Raw genomic sequence first — 15,951 nt, 5'->3', positions numbered from 1 at the left:
CGTGCCGGCCAATGGTGAGCGCCCGAGGCCACGGCGCTGGCTCGGCCCCGCCCGGCCTGCGCGCGCAGCCCCGCCTCCGCCCCGCTCCTCCCGGTGGCCAATGGCGAGAGCCGCCGGGCACGCCGGCCATTGATTGGCGGCGCCGGGACGCGAGGGGCGGGAACGGCGCGCAGCACCGGCGGCCGCGCGGGAGGTTCGGAGCGGCGGGTTGGTGCAGCGTGAGCGGGCGCCATGGGAGACCCCGAGCGCGAGCTGGGGGGCGGCCAGGACGACTTCTATAGCCAGTTTGCGGCCGAGCTCGAGGTGTTGGCCGAACTGGAAGGTGGGCGTGGGCCCCGCCTCGGCCTCGTCCCCCTAGTCCTGGAGGGCTGGTCGGAGGAGGGGAGGCGGCGGGGGACCCGGAGGCTGGAGCGAGCTCAGGCGGGGGCGTATCGGAGCGAGAAGGGCCCTCCAGCGCCCCAGGCCGCGGGAGCTGTTGCCTGTACAGGCTGACCTGGCGCCGCTGCTGTCAACCTTCTCTCCCGGCAGGGACAGCCACCCCGTCGCCCTCCAGGGGTCCCTGGCCCGCAGTGTGTCGGTCCCGGCTGACATTCGAGGAGGCCGTTGCTGGAGGGGACGCTGCCACTCATCGCTCTCCAGGCGGACCTCCAGGGAACCACAAAGGCAGTGCCAGGAAGAGGCAGCTGGCCGATCATGACCCCAGGGACGGGGCCTTGCCCCCCAGTATGTCCTCAGAGCCCCAAGGCATACGGGTGGGGTGTGAGGCTTGGCAAGAGCTTCTGAAACTTTCGACTTTCTCCCCAGCCCCCAGGGTCAAACGGCTCAGGCTGGAAGTCGTGAAGAAGCTGAACTTCAGACCTGAGCAAATGGAAGAGCCGCCCCTTCCTGACTCACCTGCTGGGGACATCACCCCCCCACCGAGTCCGGAGATCCCCCCTGAACTGTGGGGCAAAGGGTGTGTGGCTCGGGGCACAGATGCCCCAGGGATTTTGGGAGGGTCCCAGGTTTTGGGAGGCTTGGGGCTGAGTGTGTGTGGGAGGAATGTATAGTCAAGAGTGGATCTGAGTTTCTCCTGCCATGGTCACAGGAGGTGAGTGTCCCCAGGTCAGCATCTGTCCCTTCCTAGGCTCTTGGATGCTGGTGCTGATGTGGGTCCCCTTCAGGCCTCTCCAGCAGCTCGAAATCCTGTCCTGAGGCGGCCCCCTGTCCTGGAGGACTATGTCAGTGTGACCTCCACTGGTGGCTGCCGGGCTTTTCTGGTGCTGCGGGGTGACCCCGTGGGCACAGGGGTGCAGGTGAGTGTTGTGTGGCCACAAGTGGGGGTGAGAGGCTGGCAACAGCCTTCCCGTAGGGTTGGCGGGCTCAGTGCTGTCCAGGAAAGGGTCCTAGACATCATATCAATCCTCAGACCCTGGGGATCCCTCAGGAAGTTCATGTGACCTGCGGTCATCCACCTGTGAGGGCCTGTTTCACTGTCCCCTTCCTGTGGTGTCTCTTTTCCCTTTCTCTGATGTTTTAACCTTTACCTTTTTTTTTAAAGCTATCTCCATTCCAGTGCATTTTCTCTTTAGGATTTTTGTTTGGAGATGCGGTTTGTCCTTGCGTTGGTCTGTTGTCAGTAGAAAACGCCACCTGGGTCCTTGAGCACTGACGAGAGAGGGTCTGTGGGTGGTTGTGTTCTGAGAGATGACAAATGGTGTCCTCGTTTCCATGCAGAACCCTTTCCTTGATATCTGGTGGCGAGGCCGTGGCCAGCTGGACCTGTTGGGTGTGTCCTTCGCGTCCCTGAAGGAGCAGGTCGACAGTGAGGTGGGATTTGTCAGGAGAAGGGTAGCTCTGGGGTGACTGCATGCTGGAGACATGCTGATCCCGTCTCTGCTGTTTGCACAGCGGAGGCAGCAACTGCTTGAGGAGGCCCGTCAGCTCTCAGACACGCTTCGCAGGTGACACGGTGGGCCCTTCCAGCCCTGGGACCCTTACCGGCTCTTGGACTGCTGATCTCCAGCCTGTAGTCGGCGGGGGGTGTGCAGTCCCTCTACTCGCCCGGCAGCTCAGGGCATGATGTTCTCCAGCCTCAGCTCTGAGGAGGTGGGAGAGGAGGTCCAGACTTCGGGGGCCCCTGAGGAAGAGCTGGCTGACAGCCAAGACGACTCCCAGCACTGCCTCTGGGTGGATGAGTTCGCACCCCGGTGCTACACGGAGCTTCTTAGCGATGACGTGAGACCTCGCTCTCTTGTTCCCGTTCAAGCGTGACTGATTTCTTTGTTGCCCCAGAGTTGCTCTTGTCAGCTTGAAGGACCTTGGGAGGGTGGAGAGGGTTTGGATTTGCGCTTTGGAGCTGTATGTGGGGAAGCTGAGGCCAGCATGGGGCTGGCGTTCTGGAGGTCCCCTGCGACCTGGGCTGGGGGTCCAGGGCTCCCCCTGCCTGCAGCCTGTTTCCTTCCCCACTGTCCCGGCAGCTGATGCTGGAACACGCGGGACAGTGGGGTCTCCTGAGGGAGTTAGGTGGTAGGGATGGAGGTCCTGGTGTGTGCCTCGCTCTGTCACTCACCGGCAGGGTGACCTGTTCCTTAGCTTCCACGTTCCCGTGTGTCTCTCGGGGCTTGGGACCGCAGGCTGACGTGAAGGGCGGGCACGGGGAGTCCTTGGCGCTGGCGGTTCCTCCAGGCCACGCTTCCCGTCCCGCAGTTCACTAACCGCTGCCTCCTCAAGTGGCTGAAGCTGTGGGACCCGGTGGTGTTCGGCCGAGAGAGGCCTGCGAGGAGGCCCAGACCCGGTCTAGAGCTGGCCCGCGGTGGCAAGGAGGCCACGACCTCCGGCAAATGGAAAAGCCACGAGCAGGTGCTAGAGGACATGCTGGAGGCTGACCTGGACCCGAGCCGGCGGCCCCGGCAGAAGGTGAGCCCCACCTGGCCGTGCCACACACGTGTCTGAGCCCGGGGGCTGTGCTCTCGGGTGGCCAGCGCGCGTGCGGCCTCTGGGGGCCTCTGTCTCCGTGGCTGAGGGCGTCATAGCGCCAGGCTGTTGGCACGGAACGTCGGCGCCGTGAGTTGGAATTTGAGCGTGCTTTAAAGACCCGGCCGAAGTCTGCCTTTCGGAGGACCGCGTACCTTTCCAGGACGCTCACGGCGACGGCGGGTGGTTTCTGGGGGTCAGTTGCACTAGCAGCGTCTGTGCCCCTGTCCGATCTCCTCACTGCTGGTCTCGGGCGGCGCTGTCTCCGACTCTGAAGCGGTAGGCGGGAAGCCAAGCGCGCTGAGTGTGGTCTGTGCTTGTGTGCTCGCCACCGTGGGCTTGGGGCACATCCCTTAGGAGTGAGCCTCACGGGACGGGAGTTTCAGCCTCGGGGGCGGGGCGGGGGCTCCGCGGCGGTACGGGTGGTAGCCTGTCTTCATCCGGCGGCCTGTCTCCGCCGCAGGTGGCGCTGCTGTGTGGCCCCCCGGGGCTGGGCAAGACCACCCTGGCTCACGTGATTGCGCGGCAAGCTGGTTACTGCGTGGTGGAGTTGAATGCGAGGTACGTGCCAGGCCTCCGGTCTGTTCTGACTCCCCCGAAACCGTGGTGGGCCAGAGGTGGGGCTTGGTCCCGGGGTCTTGGGCGGTGGAGTTCGTGCTTTGTCAGGGCTCGCTGGGACGCGGGGTGGTCCTGTCACAGGGTAGCCTCTAGCTGTAGGCCTGGTGGCCCAGTCCTGGGAGCCTGTGCTGCCAGGGACCCCGATCGCTCCCCTGATGGCCCCACCTCTGGCCTCACTGGTTCCAGTGACGACCGCAGCCCTGAGGCCTTCCGCACGTGCATCGAGGCGGCCACGCAGATGGAGTCGGTGCTGGGTGCTGGCGGGAAACCCAACTGTCTGGTCATCGATGAGATCGACGGGGCCCCTGTGGTGGGCCTCCTGGGCGCCCCAGTGGGTGGGCAGGTGGGCCGGCGATGGGCTAGGGCTCACCGTGTCCTCCGCCCATACCCCAGGCCGCTGTCAACGTTCTTCTGAGCATCCTGGATCGCAAGGGCCCGCAAGAAGCAGAGTCTGGGGGTCCGGCTGTTCCCACAAGTGGGGGACGGCGACGCCGGGCTGAGGGGGGACTCCTGATGAGGCCCGTCATCTGCATTTGCAATGACCAGTGAGTGGGGGAGAGCAGAGGGCCCCTGGGAGGGTGCCGCACCCCCCCCCCCCCCCCCCCCCCCCGGCCTTTGCCCTTGGGGGCGGGTGTGTGCCCGTGTCTGCCCCCTACAGGTTTGTGCCCTCCTTGCGGCAGCTGAGGCAGCAGGCCTTTCTTCTCCACTTTCCGCCCACACTGTCTTCCAGGCTCGTGCAGCGGCTACAAGAGGTGGGTGAGGGCCGTGGTGGGGAATACGCAACCGGGGGGCCATGTGGCCAGCTATGGGGTGGGGGGACGCCGCGCCTGTCCTGGTCCCCTCTCGCATCCAGGCCCCATCCCCTAGCTGACCCCTGGGCATGGGGGTGACTGGACCAGTTTGCCCTCTGGCAGTAGATGGTTCGAGCACAGAGCGAGGCCGGGCCCCAGAGTCTGTAGCTGTTGTTCCCCTGCGTTCACCTGTGTTCTCGGGAAGAGGTGGCCTTGGGGTGGGTTTCTGGGGGGGGAGAGCGCCCACCCTCCCGCCTCCCTGCAGATCTCCCTGCGGCGGGGCATGCAGGCCGACCCGGGTGCGCTGGCGGCTCTCTGCGAGAAGACGGACAACGACATCCGCGCCTGCATCAACACCCTGCAGGTGGGCAGGTGGGCGGGTGGGGCAGGGGCTGCGGCCGGGGGAGGCAGGGCTCAGCCGCCTCTCACTGCCCCGCACACCCTGTGTCCAGTTCCTGCACGGGCGGGGCCGGCGGCAGCTGAGCGTGCAGGTCGTGCAGACCACTCGCGTGGGTCTCAAGGACCAGCGCAAGGGGCTCTTCTCCGTGTGGCAGGAGGTCTTCCAGCTGCCCCGGGCGCAGAGGTAAGCAGGCCGGCCAGCCCTGCCTCCAGCAGAGACCGAATGCTGCCCAGGCCCTGGGGGCACTTGGCCTCCCCGCCATCCCGTTAAGGACCAGTAGAGCAGACCCTCAGGCCGCTTTGGGTGGCAAGGTGCCACTGAGAGCGATAAAGAGGCGGGGCTCCGTTCCAGCCTCGGCACCCCTCTGCAGGCAACGCTGGGGCCAGAACCTGGCCCTGATCCCGCACACGCTCCTGCTTGGCGATGGGCCCACAGGTCTGGGGCCCCGTCCTGCCGAGGTGCCTTTGACCGCGACTTCCCAGCGGTTCTACCACATCCTGCACGTGGCTGCGTCTGCAGGCGAGCATGAGAAGGTGGTCCAGGTAATGATGCTCTTGGGACGTTTTTGGGGGCTCCCAGTGGCTCAGTACCTGGCTGCGTGTCTGTCCCCAGACAGCGGGTGGGAGACACCTCAGATGGTGTCAGGGAAACAGGATAGGTGCGAGGGGTGGTGGACATGGGGCATCGGGGAGATCTCTCAGAGATGACAGCAAATGGACAGAGGCCTGGGTGGAGGGACTAGCTGGTGCCAGAAGGGGACGCCCCGTGTGGGCTGGCAGGGTGGGGAGGTGGGCCGGGTGCGCGGTGGGGTCACTCCATTTGCTGGTTGGGATCCATCTGGGTGGGGCGGAGCGGGCAGAGTGGAGTTCCGGTTTGGGCGGGTGGCACAGGTGCCCCCCACCCCCGGGAAGCCTGGCCTAAGCTGCCTCCCTGACTAAGCAGCTTTGGATTATTGGGTGATCCATAAATCTGGAAACCGTTACGGGGAGGGGTCGTGCCGTAGCCCAAAGAGACGACTCTTGCAAGGAACGAGAGTGGGGCTTTTTCTATGCCCTTGATTCTGACCGACGGAACTTCCTTTAGGGAGGAGGTCGGGTTCTTTTGTGCGTCTGTCAGGGATTTGGTCAGAACACCGGGGTGGCAGGCTGGGCCTTCTTGGGTCTGTCTTTGGGGTTTTGGGGCGGGCCCTTGCTGATGTTTGCAGATGTCCCGAGGCCCTGCATTTGGAAGGGCGGTGGGAGGTGGAGGTTCCCGTTGGGTGGTGTTTACACGGCGGGCTGGGGGCCGCGGCTGGAGGGGTTCGGGGCCCACCCACCTGCTCACCCCCAGGGCCTGTTTGACAACTTCCTGCGCCTGCGGCTTCGGGACTCCAGCCTGGGTGCCGTGTGCGCGGCGCTCGACTGGCTGGCCTTTGACGACCTGCTGAGCCGGGCCGCCCACCACGGCCAGAGCTTCCGGTTGCTGCGCTACCTGCCCTTCCTGCCGGCAGCCTTCCACCTGCTCTTCGCCTCCAGCCACGTGCCGAGGATCGCCTTCCCCAGCAGCCAGCAGGAGGTGTGCCCCTGCACCCAGCCCGGGGCTCGGGGCCGGCCCAGAGACGCCGGGTTACCCAGGCCCCATTCACTCTCTGCCCCAGGCCCAGAACCGGACAAGCAGGACACAGAACCTCATCCAGACGCTGGTGTCGGGCCTGACGCCCGCTACCCGCAGCCGAGCTGCACCTCAGGCCCTCGTCCTGGATGTCCTCTGCCTGCTTCTGGACATCCTGGCGCCCAAGCTGCGCCCTGTGAGTGCCTCAGCCAGGGCGGGGTTGCGACTGCCCACAGGGGAGGGCCCCTGGCCGTGCTCAGCGTCCGTGCCCTTGCCCCTGCCCCCTGTCCCCAGGTGAGCACACAGCTGTACAGCACTCGTGAGAAACAGCAGCTGGCCGGCCTTGTGGGAACCATGCTTGCCTACAGCCTAACCTACCGCCAGGAGCGCATGCCCGACGGGCACTATGTCTACAGGCTAGAGCCGTGAGTCTGTGCGGCACCTGGGGCGGGGGTGCCGGGGGCAGGAAGCTGGGCTCCAAGTGCTGTGGCGGTCTCTGGGCCGGGAATCTGAAAGCGTGGTCTCGGCGACGCGTGTGTTGGTGTTGCCGTCGGTGGGGGAGCGGCAGGGGCTCGGTTCCTGCTTAGCCTTTGCCCAGATGTGATCGTGAGGCGTGGTGTTCCAGGTCAGGCACAGCGCTGGGGTCTGAGGTTTACTGCGGAGGCTCTCGCTGCCTCAGTGTCCCGCAGAGGGCCCTTGAGCTCCCCAGGGCTCGGCTTCCCCATCCCGAGATAGTCCCCGGGGCCCTGCTACCCAGTGAGGCACCAGCCGCACGTCTTCCTCTGTCACAGTCACAGGGAAGCAGTAGTGGTGACCGTTCCAAGCACTCAGCCCCAGACTTGAGACCAGGCCTTGCCTTGTCTCATTTCTTCATCCTGTGGCCCTGGAGGGGTTCCCTTCTTGTGCCCACGTGTAGTCGGGGAAACTGAGGTTTGGGGCAGGTAATCTTCTCTTGCTGTGGGGCTCAGGCATTGTGTTGCCAGGACCGGGCCCACCCTGCAGCTCTTACATTCTGGCATCTGGGGCTGGTGTGGCAGGTGGCCCCTGCCTGTCTCTGCTGACCAGGTACATCTCTGTGCCGACTCTGAGAGCAGGAATGTGGAGGAGGTCTGCCGCTTTCCTGAGCTGCCGGCCCGCAAGCCCCTCACCTACCAGGCCAAGCAGCTCATCGCCCACGAGATTGAAATGGAGAAGATGCGGCGGGCAGAGGCCTTGGCCCGGGCTGGGGACAGCCACCAGGTAAGCCTGCCCAGGCTTCGGGCCAGAGCCAGGCCTAGGAGGGCAGGGCTGTTGGAAGGGACCTTGTCCCTGGAGTGGCCCTGCGCAGTCAGCCTTCGCCACCTGTTTTTGCAGGCAGAGGAGGGTCCCCAGGGGGTTGCTGGGGAGAAAGGGACACAGCCACCCGCCTCACGCAGCCACGAGGAGCAGCGGCTGGAGCGCATCCTGAAGAAAGCGGCCCTGGAGGAACAGGTGCAGGGGGTGGGGGTGGGGGGCAGGCGGGTAGGGATGGGGCTGGTGCTCAGCCCTGGGGGGCCTGCCAGTGGTTCCCTGCTGCTCAGCGTAGGGCGTTCCACTTGGCTCCGTTTGGATCTGGTCACGGTGTCCTCCTGCCACTATGCGGGTTCTGAGGGGCTGAAGGGAAGGGAGACTGGGAGGGGAGGTGGGCGTCTGCTCCCGCAGCCGCTGGGCCCTCTGCTCACAGCAGGGAGTCTGAGACCCTGACCAACCTGCCTCCTTCAGCCCGAGAGAGACTTCTTTGGTCGTGTGGTCATCAAGAGAGCGCCAGCCCTGAATGCAGGTGTGTGGCGGGAGGGAGGGGAGGGAGGGAGGGGCCGGAGCAAGGCAGAGTAGCAACCACACGTCCTCCACAGGAGATGTGGCCCCGGACACAGATGCGACCGAGTGGCGCATAGGCACAGCGGTGGGCAGGAGTGACGTCTGGTTTCGCTTCAAGGAGGGCGTCTCCAATGCCGTGCGGCGCAACCTGCACATCCGGGACCTACTGTAGCGGGCCTGCGCCGGACACCTCGACCCGTGCTGGGTGCCCTGGAACCCCCCCACCAGACGCCCCAGGGCCCAGGCTTGATGCTGTGCTGTTGCTTTTTCTCCATCAGAAAATGTACAAAAGCACGGACGTCATCAAAGAGTCTTTATAAAAGCCACACCTTTATCGAGGTGTTCTCCCTACAAAGAGGCAAGAGTCGGGGCGGGGGTGCTTCACAGGATGGCGCACTTGCCCTTCTCCACCCACGGGTTGTTCTTCATCAGGTCGGGGTTCAGGAACGGGTCCTTGGGGATCCCATCCTCGATCCACTTGAGGAGCCTGTGTGCGGCAGGGTGGAGAGGGGGAGGTGAGCAGGCGGGTGCCCGAGGGCGAGGGCTGGCTGTGGAGGTGTGGTTCTGGCTCATGCAAAACGCTCAGGGCAGGGAAATGAGATGCCGATGGGAGCCGGCAGCCCTGGGTGGGCGGGGCTCCGTGGGGTCCTGGGGACTTACTCAGGGATGGTCTTGGACGACATCTCCCTCTTGAAAGCCAGCTGGTACTTGAGGCTTTCTACCTCTTTTTTCATCTGAGGCACATCCCACTCCTCCATGGCGTCGGGAGCTTCGGAAGTGGCCAGCCTGGGGCTGGAGGGCGCGAGAGGAAGCAACAGCCAGGGGGCCCGCCAGCCGGCGGTCACCCCCAGATGTGCCCTTCCCACTGGTTGAGGGCACCCCCTCCCAAAGGAAGGAGGGAGGCCCACCCTTGTACAGTGACACCCAGTCTGCGGCTTGGGAGGTCCCCAGGGGCCTCACCACCGGTTTCCCAAGGTCCACATAGGCACCCACACGGTCCACAGGGTGCAGGGCCTGGAGCTGAAGCCCCACAAATGAGGCCCCATGTGCCTGCCCCTCCCCCATGGGGCTAATTAGCCGCAGGGAAAAGTTTTTACTCAGTTCCACACCCTTACCTCCCACCCCCACCAAAGCCTTACCACGGCCCGGTCCCTGGGTGGGAAGGAAAGGGGCAATGTTGTGGCGACAGCAGGGCCAGGCACACGGCACAAGTGGGTTCCCAGAAGCCCGCCCTCCCGACTCCCAGGCCCACTTGCCACCCTGGTTGCAGAGTGGGTGACCCAGACCATCATCATGTAAGGGGTGGGGCCCTGCTTGGCTTCCTTCCAGTTCCTTTCTAATGCTTTGCATGGGGAAGCCTACCCAGAGGAAGTTAATCCCAGAGCCAGGAGGATTTGGCTGCAATTTGCATCTCTGCCTAGAGGCTGCAGAGAGGAGGTGCTGAGGACCTTGGGGTCCCAGGCTGCACAGCAGGTCTGGGACTGGGGAGGGGCTGCAGCCTCTTTGGGCCCAGGGCTGCTGCCCCCAGCACCCTCCACAAGCCATCTGGCCCAGTTTCTGCCGTGCACCAGCCTGGCAGAGCAGGTTGCTTCCTGCCTCCTCCCCCACCTCAGCCCACTCCAGGGGCCCAGGGAGTCCCTCACTGGGCCCCAGGCCCTGCTCCCATCACTGAGGCTGAGAGCCAGGCTTCCTGGACCTTGGGAGGGTGGGCAGGGGTTGACAGGAGCGCGGCCCTGTCTGCGTCAGCCTGTGGAGGGGACTCCTGGCCGGAAGATCTCTTGTGGGGGTGGGGGTGGGGGGGGTCAACCCTGGTCGGTTGGGGACAGAACAGCCGCACTAGGAGTCGTCGTGGGAGGGTCAGTCAGGAGCCAGGGATAAGAGCCCCGGTGGAGGGGAGTCTGCCTCTTGGGGGGGGCAGTCAATGGGGGGCATGCAGGTGCTCCCCTCCCGGAGACCCCAAGTTCAGCATCCCCACCCCTGGCCGGGACAGCCACGTGGTTGGGGGCTCTCCGCGGCGGGGGCGGGGGCGGCGGCCCTGCCCGCCGCCCCCGCCGCCCCCGCCGCCTGCCCTGCTTGCCCTACCTGCGCGCAGCGCCGCCGGAGCCGGCTGCCCGTCCCGCGCGCCCCGCGACGCCCCCGGCCACGGCGCTCGGCGCTCGGCGGGCACTGCGGGCGGCGCGCACGGCGCAGGACGCGGCTCCCCTCCCCTTCGGCCGCTCCGCCCCCGCCCCCGCCCCGCCCTCCCGAAGACCGAGGGGGTTCTCCCCACTGGTGGGGTCGGGCCTGCTGGGACACGCAGGGCAGCTGCCCTCGGCCATAAGACCAACAGGCAGGGGCATCTGGGGGTTAGGATGGTCCAGGTCAGCCTGGTGGGATTTGGGCGAGTCCCAGAATCCCTCCCGGCCTCGGTTTCCTGCTCTGCACGGGGGGCCAGTTGATCAGACCTACCTTGGACGGTGCCAGCAAGGGCCAAGTGACAAGGACCAAGTGATGGTGAGTGACAGCGAAGACCAAGTGAATGAGTGAGCGGGCACATAAGCGGGCAGAGCCTGGGCAGGTGCCCCGCCCACTCCTGCCACCTGGGGGCCAGGCTCTGGCACCGCCCCCATTGCCTCCCCTCCTCCTCCAGGGACTGCGCCTGACCCTACATGGTCTGCCAGCCCTTGGGGGTGGGAGATGCAGGGGTAGGCAACGTGGGTCAGCTCTGGCCCTGGACAGTGGTCTCCCACAGGGCTGGGTGGGCTCCTGGGCTGCCGTGTGGTGCTGCCACCAAAGACTTAGAGCCATTAGATTGTGCCCCAGCCCTCCGTGCCCCTGATGGGCTGAATCATAGACTAGGTATGGGTAACAGGGCCAGGACACTGTACCCCTCTGAGGTCTCAGCAGTGCCAACTGAAGGGTCTGTGGGCAGCCCTCCCCTGGAGCTGAGCCACCCACAGGAGTGAGCCTGTCCCCTTGAGGGCATCTGGGCCTGTGCCCCATGCCCAGGCCAGCAGCGGGTAGACTGGGTAGCTGCCCTGAGGGCGGGGAGGTATGTCCATACTTCAGTTTACCCTAAGCCAGAGACAGCCAGACTTGCTCTTCGTGGGCCCAGGGGTGCCCTGGCAGTGTCCTGCCTCAGGAGGCGGTGTCTGGCTCGGGGGTGCCCAAGCCCAGGCTGAGTGGCTTTGGGGGCTCCGAGGAGGGAGGGGGCCCATCACCTCTCTGTCAGGCTCCTCACCCGGCCCGCGATGGGGCCCAAGCAGACAGTCCCTCTGCCTTCTGCCCCTCAGGGCAGAAGGTGCCGTCGGGGCTGGGACCACATTCCCCTCAGCCGTGATGCTCTGGGTGTGTGTGGTAGGCCCTACTGTCCTGCTCCCGGGGGAACTGTGCCCCTGGGGCTACTGAGTGACGCAGGCACCAGGCTGCATCCTGGGTGGGGGGCCCCCAGGCAGCAACGGCAGCCGCAGGGACCAGCAGTGCCCAGCTTCCCAGTCATGATCCTTGCAAAGGCCTGGACCAGGCTCTTAGCAGGAGCTCTGGGCTGGGGGCCTATGAACGGTCAGGTGTCCTCACCTAGAAGGCAGGATGGGGTGTCCCCTGCCCCCTTGGGCTCCCAAACCCTCCCTGGTGCAATTCTGTGAAATGGGGTCAGCTGTGCCTCCCTGGACTGCTGTCACGCATCAACACGATGACACATCAGGAGACACTTCTGGAACTGGGGCAGATCAGGCAAATGCGGGATTATTTTTATTATGGATTTAGGGGGATGGGGGCTTAGATCCCAGGGCACTGCCATCCTGCCAGGGCAGATGGTCGGCAGTGCTGGCCTTGCTCCCCCCGCTGAGGCCCATTTGTGCTCACCTGCCTGCGAGGCCCCGCATACTGTTTTGCTCCTGCTGCCCAGGGCTCTCCTGTGGCCCGTGGTGCTGCTCACACGGGGTGGGCAGCCAAGGGCACGGCATTATGTCGGCCCTCGGGACTGGTTCCAGGTTTGGACTGACCCCCGGGCCGGGCAGATCCTGCCACACAGTCATGTCTTCTCTCCAGGCTGCACAGGCAGAACAGGGCACCCGCACCAGACAGCTTCTGGAGAGTCCACTGGGGGAAGCCCTGCTGTGACCCGGGTCCGCTGTGGTCACAGCTGCGACCGACGCAGGAAGTACACGGCAGGGGCACCTGGGCGCAGCTAGGCAGCAGCGTGGGTCGTCAGGACGGTGGGAGCCAGGCCTACAGGTGGCAGCTGCGGGGGGCACAGGCCCTCCCTGAACATCACTGCTGTGCTGTCTCTGGCCTCTGGGCGCCGGCCACACCTGCTGCCGGGCGGACACCTGCTGCTGTGGTCCTCGCGCTGACCGCAGCCCCACATCACAGAGGCCACGAGTTCATGTGGTGGAGCCGGTGGCGCAAGTCTGCTCTCACGCCTGTAAGGACCCGCATTTCTCACCTTCCTGGGATGCTGCGCAGGGGGAAGCAGTAACAGCTCGTCCTCTAGCTGACCGCCACCTTGCAGGCACCCAGAGCAGGTCCTGGGACACCAGACACCGTGCTGAAATTAGCTGCGCTAACTGGGCTGCTGGTGAGACCAACGGGCTGGTTGCTGGCCTAGAAACGGCTGCCGCAGGCCCCACTGCCAGGCTCCTGCCACGCGGGCGGGCGGGTGGGCAGTGTGGGCCGGGCCTCTGGGGGACGCGGCAGGCATAGTGAGACTGCGGCAGGAAGTCAAAGACTGGTGCGTGTGGGGTGCCCTGATCCCTTCTGGGTGGGACCCCGAAGAGGGCCCAGGGAGGAGGGAGAGGAAACACTCCCACCAGACAGGGACCCGCCGTCTAGTGTCGTCCCCGATACCACCGTGACCTGTGGGTTCTCTACTGGTAGAGGCCAGAGCTGGGGCTGGTCTCCATCACTGGGCCACTGATGCACAGGCATGTTGGCAACTCTGGGCCATGGGCACACTCGGGTCCTGAGACCAGGCTCCTCAGAGAGCAAGACACGGCTCTGGGCAGATGGCCGGCCTGCACGTGGGCACCATGAGGCCCGAGGCGAGACCGCTGAGTGCCAGTGTGCGGCTCTGCCTCAGACTTCTGGGGGGTCAGACCCCCCACAACCCTCCCAAGGCCACAGACACGTCCTAAGGGGGTGAGACCACAGGACAAGCGGTCAACGCTGCAGGGCCTGGGCTGGTGGGGGGAAGGCCTGTCAACGTTCTGTCCCAGGGGAGGGCATGGGACCCATGGGCTTACAACAGGCACGGCGACGGTGGCCCTGGCAGCCCCACGGGGACATGCCGACTTGTTTCCTGCCCCGGGGATGACTGACAGTGGTAAATACCAGGACTGGAAAGCCAGCACAGAACCTCTGATTTTACCCTGTTAAGCAGAGCTCACGGAACACCGGCCTGTACGTGACCTCTGCAAGCTCGGAAGCGACAGTCGTAAATAACTTAGGCTCGCTTAGACTGTTCTGCGCAAACCCGTAAGACACGGTTCCGGGGAAGCCACGGGCAGGAGGGTGGATGTCATCTGCAACACCTCCTGAGTCCGTCTCAGGGAAGCGGCTCATTCTAGCAGCTCGGTGGCCAGGGAACCAATGCCAGGCCCTCGTCTGCAGCTGACCCAAGTCCTCGAGGTGTCTTTCAGGGCAAAGCGAGAGACTAGTAAAGCAGCTTCTTCTTTTTCTTTTTTTAAAATATAGATCTATTTTAAGTTTATTTACTTTGAGAGAGTGAGCTGGCAAGCAAGGAGGAGAGGGGCAGAGAGGGAGTGGGAGAGAGAATCCCAAGTAGGCTCCACACTGGCAACACGGAGCTGGACGTAGGGCTCAAACTCATAAACCAGGAGATTGGGGCCTGAACCGAAACCAAAAGTCACATGCTTAGCCCACTGAGCCACTCAGGCGCCCAATAGTAAAGCAGTTTCTGAACGTCAAGCAAAGTTAGGGTAGTTGTCTAAAACAGACAAATCTGCCGAGCTGCAGGTGATCCCATCTCGGGAAGGCCCGTGGAGGGGAGCCTGTGATACATGGTGGGTGCAGGGGAGGCCTGCCATGTCACTGGCTCAGGCTGCCCACTGTCCCATTTTGCACCGGCCCCACAGGCCCCCCTGGCTGTCAGAGCTGTCTCCCCTCCAGCGGACGCTTACTGTGAGACGAGGTCAAGTAACTTTGCCCGGTCACCTGTGGAGTGAAGGGGCATCTCAGAGCTGGCCCAGCACCATCCTCCCCGCCGGGGCCAGCAGCCAAGGCCAGACCCAGGGGACAAGTCCTTGGGGGAGGGTCCTGCCGTGCTGAGACCCCCTGCATGCGGTTCACATCACCTCATCCCTGCTGAGAGATGGAACGTGGGCAGGTGCCACCTACTGGCTCAGGCCTCCCGCTACCAGACAGGACTGGAGGGTGCCAGTGGCCTGGATGTGTGGCCACCAAGTGTGGGGACAGGCACAGCAGCTTGCATACAGTGGGGCCTAGGTCTGCCACTTGCGCAGGCTCAGGATACTTTGGCATGCGGCTGGTTCTGGTCTGACTGCACCTACAGGCTGCGTGGGGTCACTGCTTGATGAGGCTCACGCCATTTGGGGGGGTCCCACCCAGTGCATCATCAGCAAGTCTATTGGTCTGCACCCCCAGAGACACGCACCGTAAAGGGGGGGGATGTATGCATTGGGCCACCGGGCCATCTGGGCATCTGGCGCGTAGGGGCACAGGCTGCTCTGAGGGCTGGCCGTGCTGCAGCGACTGCTGGCCTGACCCCAGTTCCAGCCAACAGGGGTGGTGGCACCACAGCAGCAGTGTGGATGCAGGCACGCGGACAGGGCTGGGGCTGAATGGAGGGCCCCTTGTGCTCTATGCTTAGCAGCTGACACCCCCCACACAGCTCCTGAAGCAGGCACAGACCGCTGTCCCTGCACCGGGAGCCACCCCACGCGGTGACAGTGGCCTGATGGCCAAGTCAACAACGTGTGGCTCTGGTAATTGCGGTGCCAGGCGATCGCGCCCACCACTGAAGGCGGTGTTATGCCAGAGGCCTTTTAGAAACAGCTTCAGGGCCCAGTTCTTCCTCCCAGGGCAAAAGGAGGAGACACCTCAGGGGACATCACTCTGCTCCCTCCCCCCGCAGGCCTCACCCCAAAGGCGAGGATGTCTAGCAGCCAGGGCAGCTCCCCAAGCAGCATGTGGACAGTGTCCTGGAGGCAGAGGACGCAGGTCTCCAAAGCCCAGCTGACAGAAAGATGGTGTCCATGACTACGTAGAGGGGGCAGTGAGGGCAAAGTGAGGCTGTGCACCGTGTGAGGGGTGCCCTGCACAAACTGTCCACGCCAGAGAAGAGTCTGGGGGCAGAGAAGGCTGTCGTTGTGCCCCTGCAAGATTCTCTGGCCACACGCACGGTATGTGTCAAGGCCGCAACGCGTCAGGGAGCCATTCAGAGAGAAGCCAGGCCCACGCAATGGGGATGGAGCCCACACAGGCTGTCTGCTGCCCTGGGGCCATGTGGAGAGGGGGTGGTCACAGGTCGGGCCAGCCGGGCAGTTGCATCTGATGCTGTGCAGGCGGGTGTTCAGAAGGGTGTGGGTGGGGGGCAGCTCACAGGCCAGTCCCCACCAAATGCGGAGGTGCAGGGTGGGCGCAGAATCCCTAGGAGGGGAAGAGTCAGCACAGGCGCCTGGTGTTCTGGGACCATCCAGATGCCGTTACACCCTCTATCTGCAGCAAGTCGTGGCACCCAGGAAGCCATCTGGTCCTCCTGAGGACTCCCGAGTGCAGGAACTGTGGCCGAAGCCCCACAAA

General features: G+C 64.6%; 2 protein-coding genes across 4 annotated transcripts; one reads left to right on the top strand and one right to left on the bottom strand.

Annotated features, from left to right (window-relative positions):
- The first annotated feature begins 195 nt into the window (after window positions 1–195).
- On the top strand, window positions 196–8,516 carry CHTF18 (chromosome transmission fidelity factor 18). Of its 2 annotated transcripts, XM_042922300.1 has the most exons (22): window positions 196–322; window positions 529–723; window positions 805–955; window positions 1,127–1,295; window positions 1,717–1,809; window positions 1,891–1,943; window positions 2,073–2,217; window positions 2,689–2,898; window positions 3,419–3,516; window positions 3,760–3,883; window positions 3,967–4,118; window positions 4,232–4,325; window positions 4,630–4,728; window positions 4,817–4,947; window positions 5,135–5,306; window positions 6,094–6,318; window positions 6,401–6,550; window positions 6,649–6,779; window positions 7,449–7,593; window positions 7,708–7,824; window positions 8,095–8,152; window positions 8,226–8,516. In XM_042922300.1, exons 1-22 carry the CDS (start codon window positions 232–234, stop codon window positions 8,360–8,362), a joined length of 2,940 nt encoding a protein of 979 aa, XP_042778234.1. In that variant the 5' UTR covers window positions 196–231; the 3' UTR covers window positions 8,363–8,516. The 2 variants fall into 2 exon arrangements, with proteins under 2 accessions (XP_042778234.1, XP_042778235.1); XM_042922301.1 differs by lacking the exon at window positions 8,226–8,516 and having other exon boundaries at window positions 7,420–7,593; window positions 8,095–8,153.
- Window positions 8,517–8,553: 37 nt separating this feature from the next.
- GNG13 (G protein subunit gamma 13) lies at window positions 8,554–10,688 on the bottom strand. 2 transcript variants are annotated; one of them, XM_042922303.1, is made up of 3 exons: window positions 10,639–10,688; window positions 8,851–8,982; window positions 8,554–8,677 (listed from the first exon to the last, which is right to left on the bottom strand). In XM_042922303.1, the coding sequence occupies exons 2-3, from the start codon at window positions 8,946–8,948 to the stop codon at window positions 8,572–8,574; spliced, it is 204 nt and encodes a 67-aa protein (XP_042778237.1). In that variant the 5' UTR covers window positions 8,949–8,982; window positions 10,639–10,688; the 3' UTR covers window positions 8,554–8,571. The 2 variants fall into 2 exon arrangements, with proteins under 2 accessions (XP_042778237.1, XP_042778236.1); XM_042922302.1 differs by lacking the exon at window positions 10,639–10,688 and adding an exon at window positions 10,273–10,314.
- Window positions 10,689–15,951: the final 5,263 nt, after the last annotated feature.

Source organism: Panthera leo, chromosome E3, assembly GCF_018350215.1.
Source record: "Panthera leo isolate Ple1 chromosome E3, P.leo_Ple1_pat1.1, whole genome shotgun sequence".
NCBI classification, from domain to species: Eukaryota; Metazoa; Chordata; class Mammalia; order Carnivora; family Felidae; genus Panthera; species Panthera leo.
This window is presented reverse-complemented; position numbering and strand designations above follow the sequence as displayed.

Bases quoted from the DNA above. Each gene is read 5' to 3' on its own strand.
- GNG13 (XM_042922303.1), bottom strand. From the start codon at position 8,948: ATGGAGGAGTGGGATGTGCCTCAGATGAAAAAAGAGGTAGAAAGCCTC. The intron at 8,678-8,850 runs GTAAGTCCCCAG...TGCCGCACACAG, and splicing joins TCGTCCAAGACCATCCCTGA to GCTCCTCAAGTGGATCGAGG.
- CHTF18 (XM_042922300.1), top strand. From the start codon at position 232: ATGGGAGACCCCGAGCGCGAGCTGGGGGGCGGCCAGGACGACTTCTAT. The intron at 2,218-2,688 runs GTGAGACCTCGC...CCCGTCCCGCAG, and splicing joins CGGAGCTTCTTAGCGATGAC to TTCACTAACCGCTGCCTCCT. The intron at 4,948-5,134 runs GTAAGCAGGCCG...ACCCCTCTGCAG, and splicing joins CAGCTGCCCCGGGCGCAGAG to GCAACGCTGGGGCCAGAACC.